Genomic DNA, 12,522 nt, shown 5'->3' with positions numbered 1-12,522 from the left:
ACTTACCTATCTGCAGTTCCCAGGGCGAATGCAGGCACACTTACCTGCCTGCAGCTCCCTGCCTACAATTGCCCTTCTCCCTGCTCTCACCAGCAGAGCAAAGCAAAAACCTGGACATTTGCTCAGATAAATCACATTAAGATGGATGTGAGCTGAATGGCTCTCAGCCACTCAGCATCAAGCTAGAAGCATAATAAGCCTGATCCATATTCGAAGGTATCACTTGGATTATGATGATTCAGTAAATTGTACGGTTCTGAATAACTGTTAATGCAAAGGCACTGTTCAGCTGAAGGTGTTGTCTCTTGAATAAGGCATTAAAATCTAAGTGCCAGATAGCTACTTTGTGATAATTAAAAACCCCAAGGTACTTTTCACAAGACCAGAAATATTTATCCTGGCATTCTCAACAAATTCCTGATTAGGTAGTTAAATTCTGCCTACTATACCATATTTATTAGATTCTAAGATGCAAGTTTTTTTCTCCCATTTAACATGGCAGGGGGAGGGTGGAAAAGCCCCTTGTGTTAGAATTGTGTAAGGGGGTGGAAAGCAGGCAGTTGCTGTGGCTTGGGCTCCAGCCCCTACCTGGACCCAGGGCCATAGTCACAGCTGTAGTTGCAGTTGCTATCTGTAACCCACCATCCCCTGTCTCTGCACTCTGCCATCTCCCCCTACATAGTGTCTGCTCCCCTACCTGCCTCTCTGCTTCCTCCGTACTTTTGAATCTTGGCTGTTTGCACACTGCAGCCTGGGGCACTGAGTATGGGCCCAGCCAGCCCCTAAAGCTGCCATGGGGACTGGGCTGGGGCTGTGCTCAGTGCCCTAGAATGGAGGTAGAGCCTGCCAGTGTGGAGCAGAGGCTGGGGGGTGGAATAGGAGGCAGAAGCAGGGCCTGGGGAAAAGGGGGGGACCCAATGCTGTAGTAGGGCAGGCAAGGGGCAGAGGTGGCAGGAGGACACACAAGCCCAAGGCAAGCCGCTTCATCTCCCCACTATCTGCCTGCCCTGCAGGGATGAATTAAAGGCAACCCTCCAATTAGATTGTATACATAGAAAATTATAACAAATTTACAAATTTTTCATGGATAAAGTGTAATTACCAGGGGTGTCATGTTAAATTCAGGGTCATCTTAGATTTAAGTAAATATGGTAAATATCTTTTGCTCTTTAAATAGAATAAAGTTACTCTGCTTTATAGCTTGTCCTGACCTGTCCTGTGATGTTACTGTACTCTTCTAAACAGCTGCTGTGTTTGACTTAAAATACAGACTGCACTGCAGTATAGGGCAAAGTGACAAGCCTTCAAAAACTTTATTTTTATTTTGATCCAGAGAATGTAACTGTTTTTACAGGAAAACTAATATATTCATTTTCCTCATTATAATCACAAATGTTAGAAGATAAATGATTAATAATTGTTTTCATTGGTTATATTTTAATGATACTTTTGTTACCTTGAATCAATTAATAACTTAAAAAGCATTTCTAAAAAACAATGTTCTTCTGACTTTTTCATACATTTTTCCTTTAACATTGCTTCCAGTATTTCTGCATGAAAAATTGTGCACATATTAGAGGTGTACTGTTACATCGGTCCAATATCAGATCGGTACCAATATAAAGAACACTGGCTGTATTAGATATCGGCCCGATGAGGCCGATAATTTGAGTGATAAATGCCCATGCTGCGTGCAGCTGCAGCACTTCACTTGGGCAGTGAGGAGCACAGCCAGCAGAGTGGGGAGCTGCTTTCAGCTGGTAAATCCAGTGTGGTGGAAAGGGAGAGGGGATGGAAGGGGTGTGGGGGAACAAATCAATTCCCCCCATGGTGAGGGAAGAGGCAGGGGCAGGTGCTGCCCAGGTAGGGGAGGGGCTGGAGCCGCAGGTCATGGAGGGGAAGGCAGCTCCTGCTGCCTTCTTGCACCCTGGGAGGATATGGGGGGGCATGTGCCCCCTGGATCTGCGTGGGGTGGGACAGGACAGGGCAGGATGCAGCTGGGGCCATGCAGGGCTCTTCTTGGTGGGGGCTGGGCTCAGAGCGGCCGCTGGCAGCACTGGAAGGATGTTGCATTCACCCCAGATTTCGCCACCACTCCACTCCCAGTGCCTCCAGCCACCCGGCACAGTCCTGGCTCAATGGCCTGCCTCCACCCAAATGCCAGGAAGACCAGGGGCTGCACTAGGCGGCTGGTGCTGGGAGTGGAGAAGCAGCAAAATTTCGGGTGGATGCAACATCCTCCCGGCACCACTAGCACCCGCTCTGAGCTCAGCCCCCGCCAAGAAGAGCCCTGCCTGCCCCTGCCCCCTCCCTCACCCCAGGGGGTGTTGATCTGCCTCCTCCACCACCTTTCCCTCCACACCTCCCCTTCCACCACACCTGACTTACCAGCTGAAGGTAGCTGTATTGGAAATGAGATCAGTATCGGCTGATATACCTTCTTAAATATCAGCTATCAGTATCAGCCCCAGAAATCTCTATCAGTGCACCCCTAACACATATATATGTATAGATAGGTCCTATTTTCTATCCTTAATACTTTACCAGGCTTGTTGCACTTTGCCTTTAAAACTTAATTGAATTTTAAAAAGCATTTTGAAATGGTTTTGAATTTTTGAATTTTGAAAAATGTACAGCAAATAGCAAAATGTTATCATACTTTGGATTTGAAAGTTGAATTCATTTTTCATTTTTTTAAATCCTGCACCTGACTATTTTGAAACAGGTCATCCCATTGTTCCTGTGCATCATAATCCTTCTGTGAAAGGAAAATCAAATCTTTTAATTTTGTCTGAGCTACATAGGTCTGCAAATAATAGAAAAGAACCTCCACAGAGACCTGAGGAAGAAAGTAGTATTAATGAAAAAATCAGGTATGTTCCCTTGAATATCTTGGATCCAAATTCTATTGTGTACACTTGTACAGCTCTCACTGAGGTAAGTGGATCTGCCTGTGTGTTGGAAGGCAGAAGTTAGCCCTAAATCAGTTTGAATGCTTTTATATTGAGGAATGTCATTTGATCTTTTCTGTTTGAAAGACATGCTGATCTGTTTAAGTTGCATGCTACAAAACCCATTGAGAAAAGTGTAAGGGGAACTGAATCACAGTAAGAAAAATGTCATTAATATCATTCATGTTGTATTTGTACAATATTACCTCAACAAAAGTGTTACAGTAAAGAGTTTAACCTTTTGAAGCATTGTTGCTGTTGTCTATAAAAATAGATAGCAGTGAATTAATGTTGTAATTATTCACACTTAATTAATATTTAACATTAATTAATTCATATTGATAAAATATTGCTTACAAATATGGAGGGGGAGAAAAAGCAAAATTATTCTAAGCTACTCCTAATCATGTGTTCCAGTACAATATGTGTGCATAGGATAATGATGTCAAAAGCACCAATTACAACCATTGATATAATCTTATCTATTTCCTTTATAGATTTTTTTTTTTAATACTAAAGTAAGTTTGACTCAAACTCAGAATCCAGTGCTGGAACTCTTTTTTCACATTTGTTTCCTATTCACAGGAACAGTCCTACTGAATTTAGTGGACTGCTTGTGGGAATAAATTCTGTTCACATGAGTATGTATTTGCAGGCTTCATTCCATAGTTTGTAATCCAACTCTAATTTTATATTTATTTAATTACACAAAGATGTATTTAGCATCCATCATCATGACTTGTTGACTTTGAGTTACTATGCAAACATTTAAAAACATCAAACCCCTATCTGCCAACAAACAGTTCTTTATTTATGCAGTATTGTTGTTGAAAAATGTAAGCAGCATCAGTATTGTTTGATAACATATTTGCTAAATGTACAGCTCCCGTTCCAAATTCAAAATTAATAAAACTTATATCACATGGCAAATTTTGATTTAGCAACAGGTGATGCCACTTCCGTTTGCCACTTCCCATTTCATCACCAGTTATTTTTCCATTGGTGAGATATTCCTATTAAAATAACAGGTTTTCATATTTCAATTAAGTCATTAAAAGGATATTATACAGGACCTGCAGTCGTTTTCAACTGTATCTTAATTTTGGTCCATTATTTGTATGTAGTGATATGTATGTTATCGTGTGGGAGAAAAATGAAATTATTAACCCATTCTTAAATTATTATATTTTTCCCAGTGAGAAAACACAGCAATAGAGAAGTTTAGAAGGAATAAATCCATAAATAACACAGTTTGTGTTACAAAACAGTGCTATTTGAAGATTAAGTTGTGTGTTGCCATCTGCTGTGACTGTTACCTATTAGCCACTTACATATAAATATGCATTCTTATTTAGTAGTGTAAGACTGGTGTGATAGCCTTGATGTTCCAGAGATTATGTGAAAGGCAAGGATTTCTTAGGGTGATCTCTTCCATTGGACCAACTGTGTAGTTGGGATAGAGTTAGAGGAGTTTTTGAATGCAAGACATTTTGATGAAGAATATCTTGCATTTAAAAGTTTGTCTAACTCTATCCGAACTACACAGTTGGTCCAATTAAGGATATCACCTTTAGAAATCCTTGCCTCTCACATTCTTATTCTTTCAAAGTCTATTGTAAAATGAGATTATCCACAAAATCTGGATTCTTTTGTCCTGTGGCTGATCTCTTTTAAGTCAACCCCTGACTAAAATGAACAGAGCCTGCGATATATATTTTCTCTCGTTAGTCAAAATAAAAAGGTGGAATTTCTATTGAACGGAAGATCTCAGTTGTGTATTCTGCAGTGGTTAGCAACTTCCACTTTTACCAAGGTCTGTGCAGATTTTTCTCTAAAGAAACCCCTGCTCTGAGTAAACGAGTCTAGGATGTCATCCAAGCTTATTTATAAAAACACTACTCTTCAGTTCAGCAACAAGGTTAATGTTATCTTCGTAATACCACATTGCTAGTTGTCCTTTAAACTCTATTAAAGAGGTAATATCAGTTCCATGAGAGAGAAAAAAATGTCCAAATAAGAAGGGTTCTTTTCAGGGGTCTCTGTGCATGAACCATTTGGGGTATGGATGGACACCCATTTGAAGCACTTGAAATCCAGCGTACTTCAGCTCCATGCAGATGTGTGCCCCTCTCCCCTGGATACAGGCAGTCCTCAGACTTATGACACAGTTGGTTCTCGAAAACCATATCTTAAGTCAAAACAATGCAACTTGGAACTGATTTTCCCATAGGAAACAACGCTATAAATGGGGGATTGGTTCCTGAACCAAGGCCCAATACCCTATTTTCACCAAAAATAACCCAGAATTTTGTACTCTATCAATTACAGATGAGTAATATAGCTGCATTAATGTATTTCTATTATAAATAGCGATCATATTGATTTGGAAGGGCTTCTTTGAGGTGACTGCTGGACTTTTTGAAGGGTTCTTGGCTGGAGTCTTCTCAGGATTCTTGGCTGTAGGTTTTGCTGGAGATTTGTCTGCTTTCTTAAAGAAGGCGTGCGAGGAAGTTTGGACAGATGTTCTCCAGGGAGATGGGCGATGCAGCAAACTTGTTCGTTGGCATGACATTGCATCAGATCAAATGTTGTAAAGTCGAAACTGATGTCAGAAAGTTGAAACAGGGTGTCAATTTACAAACATGGTAAGTGTGAAACTGTAACTTGAAACGTTGTTAAGTCGAGGACTGCCTGTACTTCCTAATGGCCATGAAGTCACGCAGTTCTAATGCTCTCCAGCCAGGGGGCTAGAGAGCAGGAATCCTTGCAAACCTCTCGGCCTTTGGTTACTGGAGGTTCCTGAGGACAACTGAATATACAAAAGAGCACTCACTGGCTGTTAGATTGCTTCCCCCCAGCCCAAGGTTGGGGCAGACAGTAGAAGGAGAGCATCTACAGGAGCATCTGTGGGATGTTTTAAGCTTTAAAGGTACTTGAAGTGCTTCAGACAGCACACATGTCCATGGCTGGGCTTTAACTTAGAGCTACATAACTGAAAAGGAAAACTATGTTTGGTGGGGGTCCAAAGGACAGTGTATGGAAACTGTATTTGGCTCTGTCAGTATAACAGAGTACTGTGTGCATGAAGTGGGAATGGGGTATAACATTGCTCAAAACCCAGTTGCACCACTGCCACCTGCCAGCATCTGGAGCCCTATATCAAAAGCCAAGGGCATGTGCAGCTGGACAGCAGAAAGGTCCCAGCTCCCTAGCTGTACCACCAAGCACATGGAAACAGCAGCTGGGGAGTTGGGAACACTCCACTACCAGGAGTTGTTTGCTGACATAGGAACTTAAAATGAATGTACAGCTGGGATTTCCAGCTGCATGCCTGCTTTTTAGAGGTCCTGATGCTGATGCTGACATGCCTGCTCACAGTGCCCGTCATGGTGCAGCTGAAGATTAGACTCTGTCCATGCTCTGTGGAGCCAGAACTTAGGAAAAATATTTTTACAAAGGGAGTATTATATTCCAGTGTGAACTGTATGCAAGAAAATGTTATTTGTCACCTTATTCATATAAGTAATTTAACTGAAGCCAAGAAGTAATGTGAATAAACTGACAACTAAACTTAAACTAAATTGTTTAGTAAAGAGAATATAAGCAAGAAAAAAGAAGTACAATGATATAGCTTCTTAGAGCTAACTATGCTGAGGTGTGACCTGCAGAATTCAAGGCAGATTTGTACCTTATAGAATACACAAATCAGAGATGTATAGCATAAGCTTTTGTGAACCTAAATTCACTTCATCAGATGCTGTGAAAAGACAAGCATAGAGCAATGTATCAAATAGAGTGATTGGAATACAAAAGACTGAGAAGGGAGGGAGGGACAGATGACATGATCTTAAATCCAAATATTCTATTAGATTTAAAAGTTTGGATCACAAACAAGTATTCCCATGTTTAAAGTGGGCAATATATAGCCCATGCTGAGTAATATTACTGAATATAATATTTGAATAGTGAAATTCAAACCAAACTAACCTGGTGAACATTAATGATGCTGTCTATGTTTTTTACAAATTCTTCTGATGGACATTTCCTTTTTCTTAATACAGGCCAGGAGATTCTTGACCATTCTTAACTTAACTGGCATTAAGTACCTTTTTAAAACTACACATAAGATCTAGAGAGGATTGTGCATAGCTTGAAAACTGAAAAAACACTTGTTATTATTTAATTACTTAAATATGTCACCAGCAGTAATAACTGAATTCATCTCTTGTGTTAATATAACATTAAAAACAATTTCATATTAGGCTAATTAACTTTAAACATGCATGAAGAATTGTGGATATTAGGAAACATAATCAAAAGAAAACAAGTCATTTAAGTATGTTAAAGATAGCTAATCCTTTTGAATGAGATACAGTTGCTGAATAGGCTAGAGGCTCTGTGTCTCTAACACTGTCTTGCTTAGGCTTTGCAGAAATTTGGCTCAGCATGGCTTGTTTTTGCAGGCCTCCCTTTCCCTTCACCCTCCTTTGTAGTTTAATTTTTATTTAGTTTTATATTCACCCTATGCAAAAGGCTCAGACCATCTTAAATGAACAAACAATGCACAGAGAGGATTCCCCAAAAAATATCACAAAACTGGAGATCTCAATTCCTCCTCTCCCACAACCACAACATACCTCTCTGAACTCCTACACAAGCAAACCTGAAGACCAATCCCATCCATACTTCCCAACTACCACTTGCGTCTGGTTACAAGAAGCCTTTTCCCACTTCCGACCCACTTACTATCCTATCCCACCCATCCATTCCCATTTCCCACCCATCCATTCCCATCCCCTACAGAGTGCCTAGCACTTGCCTCCCCCCAAGAAAGACACCTAATTCCTCTCCCTCCCACCAGCAAACACAACACACATTCAAAATAACCCTAATCAAAAAAAAAAGAAAGACCCTCTGACCTTGCCTCCATTATCACCATGAAGCACCCATAAGCATTTATAGGGCCTGACTGCATCCTTCTCCTTCCCAAAGTTTCATCAACCAAGTACCATCCCCATCATTCTCTCTTTCTAGCTGAGCTGGGCTGCCAAAAATATAGTCATAGAAAAATAGGGCTGGAAGGGACCCCCAGAGATCATCTACTCCAACCTGCTGCCTGAGGCAGAATCACCCCTATCCAAACCATCCTATATAAATCCATTGTTTAACATTTTAGCAAAACTACATAGCCAATACTGATATAACTACAAGATACAACAAGCTAACCTACTGCAGGTAAAATGGGGACCACGGTAGCCAGCATCCTGCTGCTGCAGAAGCTGTTAAAATACCCTTGAGAGATGTAAGGAAGAGAGCCATGCCCCCCCATTGCAGAGGAAGGCAAAAACTGCCACAGTCCATACCAATCTGACCATCAGTGGCGACGCATAGGCGGTGCATGGGACTTCATGTGCACCCCCTGAGAGCGCTGGTGCACCCCCTGTCAGCCAACGCTTCCCACCCAGGTGACAGGTGAGGGGGTAGGCAGGAGCGCTGGTGCCCCCCCTGTGAGCACTGGCCAGAATGAAGTGCTGCATAAAGTAGCTGCAGTGCTCCCAAAAGTGTCTATGGCTGTGGCCGCTTCTGGGAGCTCTGTGGCTGCTTTCAGGCGAGTGCGCTTGGCCATGGGGGGGGACCCTCCCTCCACCTGCCCCCCTCCCCCCCCAGCTGCTGTCTGGTCACTGGGGGGGGCATGTACCCCCCCCCAACTCAGATGGCACCAGTCGCCCATGCTGACCATAGGGTAAAATTCCTTCCTGACCCCAAATATTGCAATTGGTCTCACCCTGAGTGGAAATACAAGATTCTAACCAGGAATCTGCAGATTTATGTCTCAGTAAGAGCACTGGCACACCCCAGTTAAAATTCCCAGCCTTGGCTACAGCCAACACACAGAACTTTTAAAGAAGGCAAACTCTACCCCTCTCCCCCCACTAGCACACATAGCATCAGGAGAGGAAAAATGTATCCTTCCTGGCCCCATGTGGCAACCAGCAAAGCCCAGAAACAAAGGAAATATCCCTAGTATATCATGAACATAGTTACTCCTAAATTGTCCCTGACTAGTGCTTATCCAACCTCATTTTGAACACCTCTGCACTTCCCTAGGCAGTCTGTTCCATAGTCTCAGCTGTGTAAAGTTAAAAAGTTCTTCCTGATATCCAAGCTAAACCTACTTTGCTGCAACTTCAAGCCCATATCCTACTCTTTGAAACAACAGAAAAAGTGAGTTCCCTCTTTATGGCAGCCCTTTAGATATTTGAAAACTGATATCATATCCCTTCTAAAGCACCCTTTTTGCAGACTACTTCTTCTGATGTTGTCATAAACTCAATGTTTTTCCAGAATAATGCACAAGTAATGGCAAACTGAATATGCCTATTTCCTTCAGCTTCTCCTCATATAACTTGCCTTCCAAGCCCTTTATCATTTTGGTTGCCTGCCTCTGGATCCTCTCTAACTCCTCCATGTCCCTTTTAAAGTGTGGAGCCCAAACCTTGTGTCTTGCACTTAATGCTTCTGATGATGCCTCCCAAAACCACATTTGCCTTTTGTGCAGCTATATCACACTGAAGACCCACATAGTGTCTATGATCTACCAAGATTCCCAGATCCTTCTCTGGAGTGATTCTGTGTGGCCAGGTGTCACCCATTTTGTAGCTGTATTTTTTTTATTGTTCTTCCTGAGGTGTAGCATTTTGCATTCATCAGCATTGAACTTCATCCTGTTAGCTCCAGCCTAGCTTTTAAGTCTGTCAGGATCCTTCTGAATTGCACTCTTGTCCTCTAAAGTGTTTGCAGTCCTTCTCAGTTTTCTCATCTGCAGATTTGCCCAAGAAACTCTCAATTCCAGCATCCAAATAATTAATAAACACATTGAACAGCCCTGGGCAGACCCCTGTGGGACTCTACTTGAAACACTTCTACCATTCTGACATGGATCCATTTATAATTACCCGTTCCTTGCAGCTGTTGAGCCAATTGTCTATCAACTTTATACCAGTTTTGCTTAGCCCACATTTTTCAGATTTATTTATGAGAAGGTCATTTGGGACTTTGTCAAAAGCTTTGCTGAAGTCCAGATATACTATATCCACAGCATTCCCTTCATCTTTTCAAGTAATTACTTTGTCAAAGAAGGAGATCAAGTTTGTTTGGCTTGATTTATTCTTTGTGAATCCATGTTGGCTACTTGTGATCAGCCTTTCCTCTTCTAGGGAGCATCTACACATTCATTAATGCACAGTGGTTATGCATTTAATTTAGTACTTATATAATCAAGTACTACACAGTAGTGCTGGTGAATGCCTTTTTAGTGATGCTACTGTGTAGTAGCCTAATTCTGTGCGGTGGCATATTAGCACTGTTTGTACTGTGATGTGGTAGTGTGCATTATTATTAGGCTACTGTTCAGTTGGCATCTCCTGTAGACGTGCCCCAGATGCTTGTAAATGGACTTCTTTATGATATACTCCAATAACTTCCCAGGTATGGAGGTAAGGCTAACTGGTCTGCAGTTCCCTGGGTCATCCTTTTGACCTTTTCTAAACAGAGATACTATGTTGGCCCTTTACAGCCCTCTGGTACCTCATCCATCTCTCATGACTCCTTAAATATTATTGCCAAGGACTCCAAGATCTCTGTCAGTTCCTTCAGTATCGTGGGATGAAATTCATCAGGCCTTGCTAACTTGAATGTATTGAGACCCATCAAAAACTCTCTGACTGTTTCTTTTGTTATCTCTTCCCTCAGTGTATCCCTTTCCTTATCCAAATAATCTTTACTAGGTGTCTGGTTGCAGTTTCTTTTTTGTTTGTTTGTTTTTGCAGAAACTAAGGCAAAATAGCTATTGAGTAGCACCGCCTTCTTTACATCTTCTATTACGAATTCACCATGGCTAGTTAATGGTGGACCTGCAGCTTCCTTGGTCTTTCTTTTCTGGCCAACTTACTTACAGAATCTCTTCTTGTCTTTAATCTCACTCACCAGGTGCAGCTTATTTTTTATCTTTGCCTTCCTGATTTTGTCCCTGCAGGTTCTTGCTATTTTCTGGTACACTTCTTTGGTTACTTGCCCATTTTTCCATTGTCTGTGTGCTTTCTTTGTGCATTTTTGAGACATTCTAGAAGCTCCTTATGCAGCCATATTGGCCTCTTGCCATTCTTCTTGTGTTTACATTGTGTCAAAATAGTTTTTTGTTGGGCTTCCAATACTATGTCCTTTAGAAGCTTTTGGCCCTGTCTTTATTCTTCAGTCTGTCTTCCTATGGCACTATGCCTGTTAACTCCTTGAGTCCGTTGAAATCTACCTTACTGAAATACAGCGTCTTAGTTCTGTTGACCTCATGCTTACCATCTCCAGATCTTGAATTCTATCATATTGTAATTGCTTCTTCCCAAGTTGTCCATTACTTTCACATCTTCCCTGTTGGTCAGGGCAAGGTCCTAGATAAATGAACCCCTAGTTGTATTTTCAACCTTTAATAGGTAGGGAGTTTCAAAGCCCTTGCAAATTATACCTAGAAAATGATAAATGACATTATTCCAGGAATATAGGGAGGTTTGAAGGGAGGTTAAGATATAAGCGTGCAACTAGTTGATACAAATTGCAAAACAGTGAACTAGGGAACACCTGCATGATTATCTATGTGGTGTCTGGTTTTCTAATGGGATCATTAGAATCTGATTGGTTTCTATAGTTATTCATGATATAACATAGGTGTATAACATATGTAATGGTTATATCACACTTCAGATGTGTAACTGCCTGCCACCAGTAATTAAAAGCTCTCTTGCTATACTCACTGGGTACATCTATACAGGACGCTAAAAGCACAGTAGACTAATTCTACTGCACAGTAGTGCATGATGGCAACAACCATGCTACTGCATGTACTGGCACTAGTGCGCAGTAGCTCCAATTACAGGTTATTACAGGTGCTAAACTTAATGCACCATAAATACGGCACATTAATGACATGCCTACTGTGTTGTTTCTTTAAGCTTAATAAGTATATGTGCAATAAATTAGAGGCAAAGCCCAGCCAACCCAACTATTCATAACAACAGTTCTCTGAGTAGAGATGCTGTTGAAATTCTGATGTTGTAAACTTAAACTGTAAGTAAGTTTCTCCATTTCTCTGCTCATGGAAATCAGAATTTATAGATCTGCTATTCAGAAAGTGGGAAAGCCCCATTTTGCCTGCCTAACATGTATATTAGGGATGTGCAAAGCTTTGGGTGCTGATTGGATTCTGAGGAGATTCAGCCTGATTAGGAGGGCAGGGCAGGAATGTCTCTATAGGGGGCAGGGTTATGCAAATAACAGATTGAGGAAGGAGGGAGGCAGGATGATTTCCAAGGGAGAGGGAGGGGTGTGTGGGTAGAGTTATGCAAATGATGGAATGAGAAGTAGGGAAAGGAGTGAGAGGGTGGGATTAGCTTCGGGATGACCTGAAACCACATCTTAATTATCCTGATTTAGCTTGGGGAAGCTATTAATCCACACTTAATAACACATAGATTAATGGCTTCCCTGGGATTAATCAGGGTAATTAATCCAGGTTTCAGGC

The 12,522-nt window shown here is 41.5% G+C and overlaps 1 protein-coding gene across 2 annotated transcripts in view; it reads left to right on the top strand.

Annotated features, from left to right (window-relative positions):
• The window catches only part of PPP1R42 (protein phosphatase 1 regulatory subunit 42), a 92,739-nt gene that overhangs the window by 44,719 nt on the left and 35,498 nt on the right, over positions 1-12,522 (top strand). The window contains exon 8 of one of the 2 annotated variants that reach the window (XM_019527757.1): positions 2,708-2,873. In XM_019527757.1, coding sequence (XP_019383302.1) covers positions 2,708-2,873 — 166 coding nt within the window. Of the gene's footprint in view, positions 1-1,545; positions 1,636-2,707; positions 2,874-12,522 lie in introns of those variants that run through there. The other variant, XM_019527758.1, reaches the window with a different exon arrangement.

This window comes from Gavialis gangeticus, unplaced genomic scaffold, assembly GCF_001723915.1.
Source record: "Gavialis gangeticus isolate Ggan-Ray unplaced genomic scaffold, GavGan_comp1, whole genome shotgun sequence".
Classification (NCBI taxonomy): Eukaryota; Metazoa; Chordata; order Crocodylia; family Gavialidae; genus Gavialis; species Gavialis gangeticus.
The sequence above is the reverse complement of the archived record's forward strand: the minus strand, read 5'-3'. Positions and strand labels throughout refer to the sequence as shown.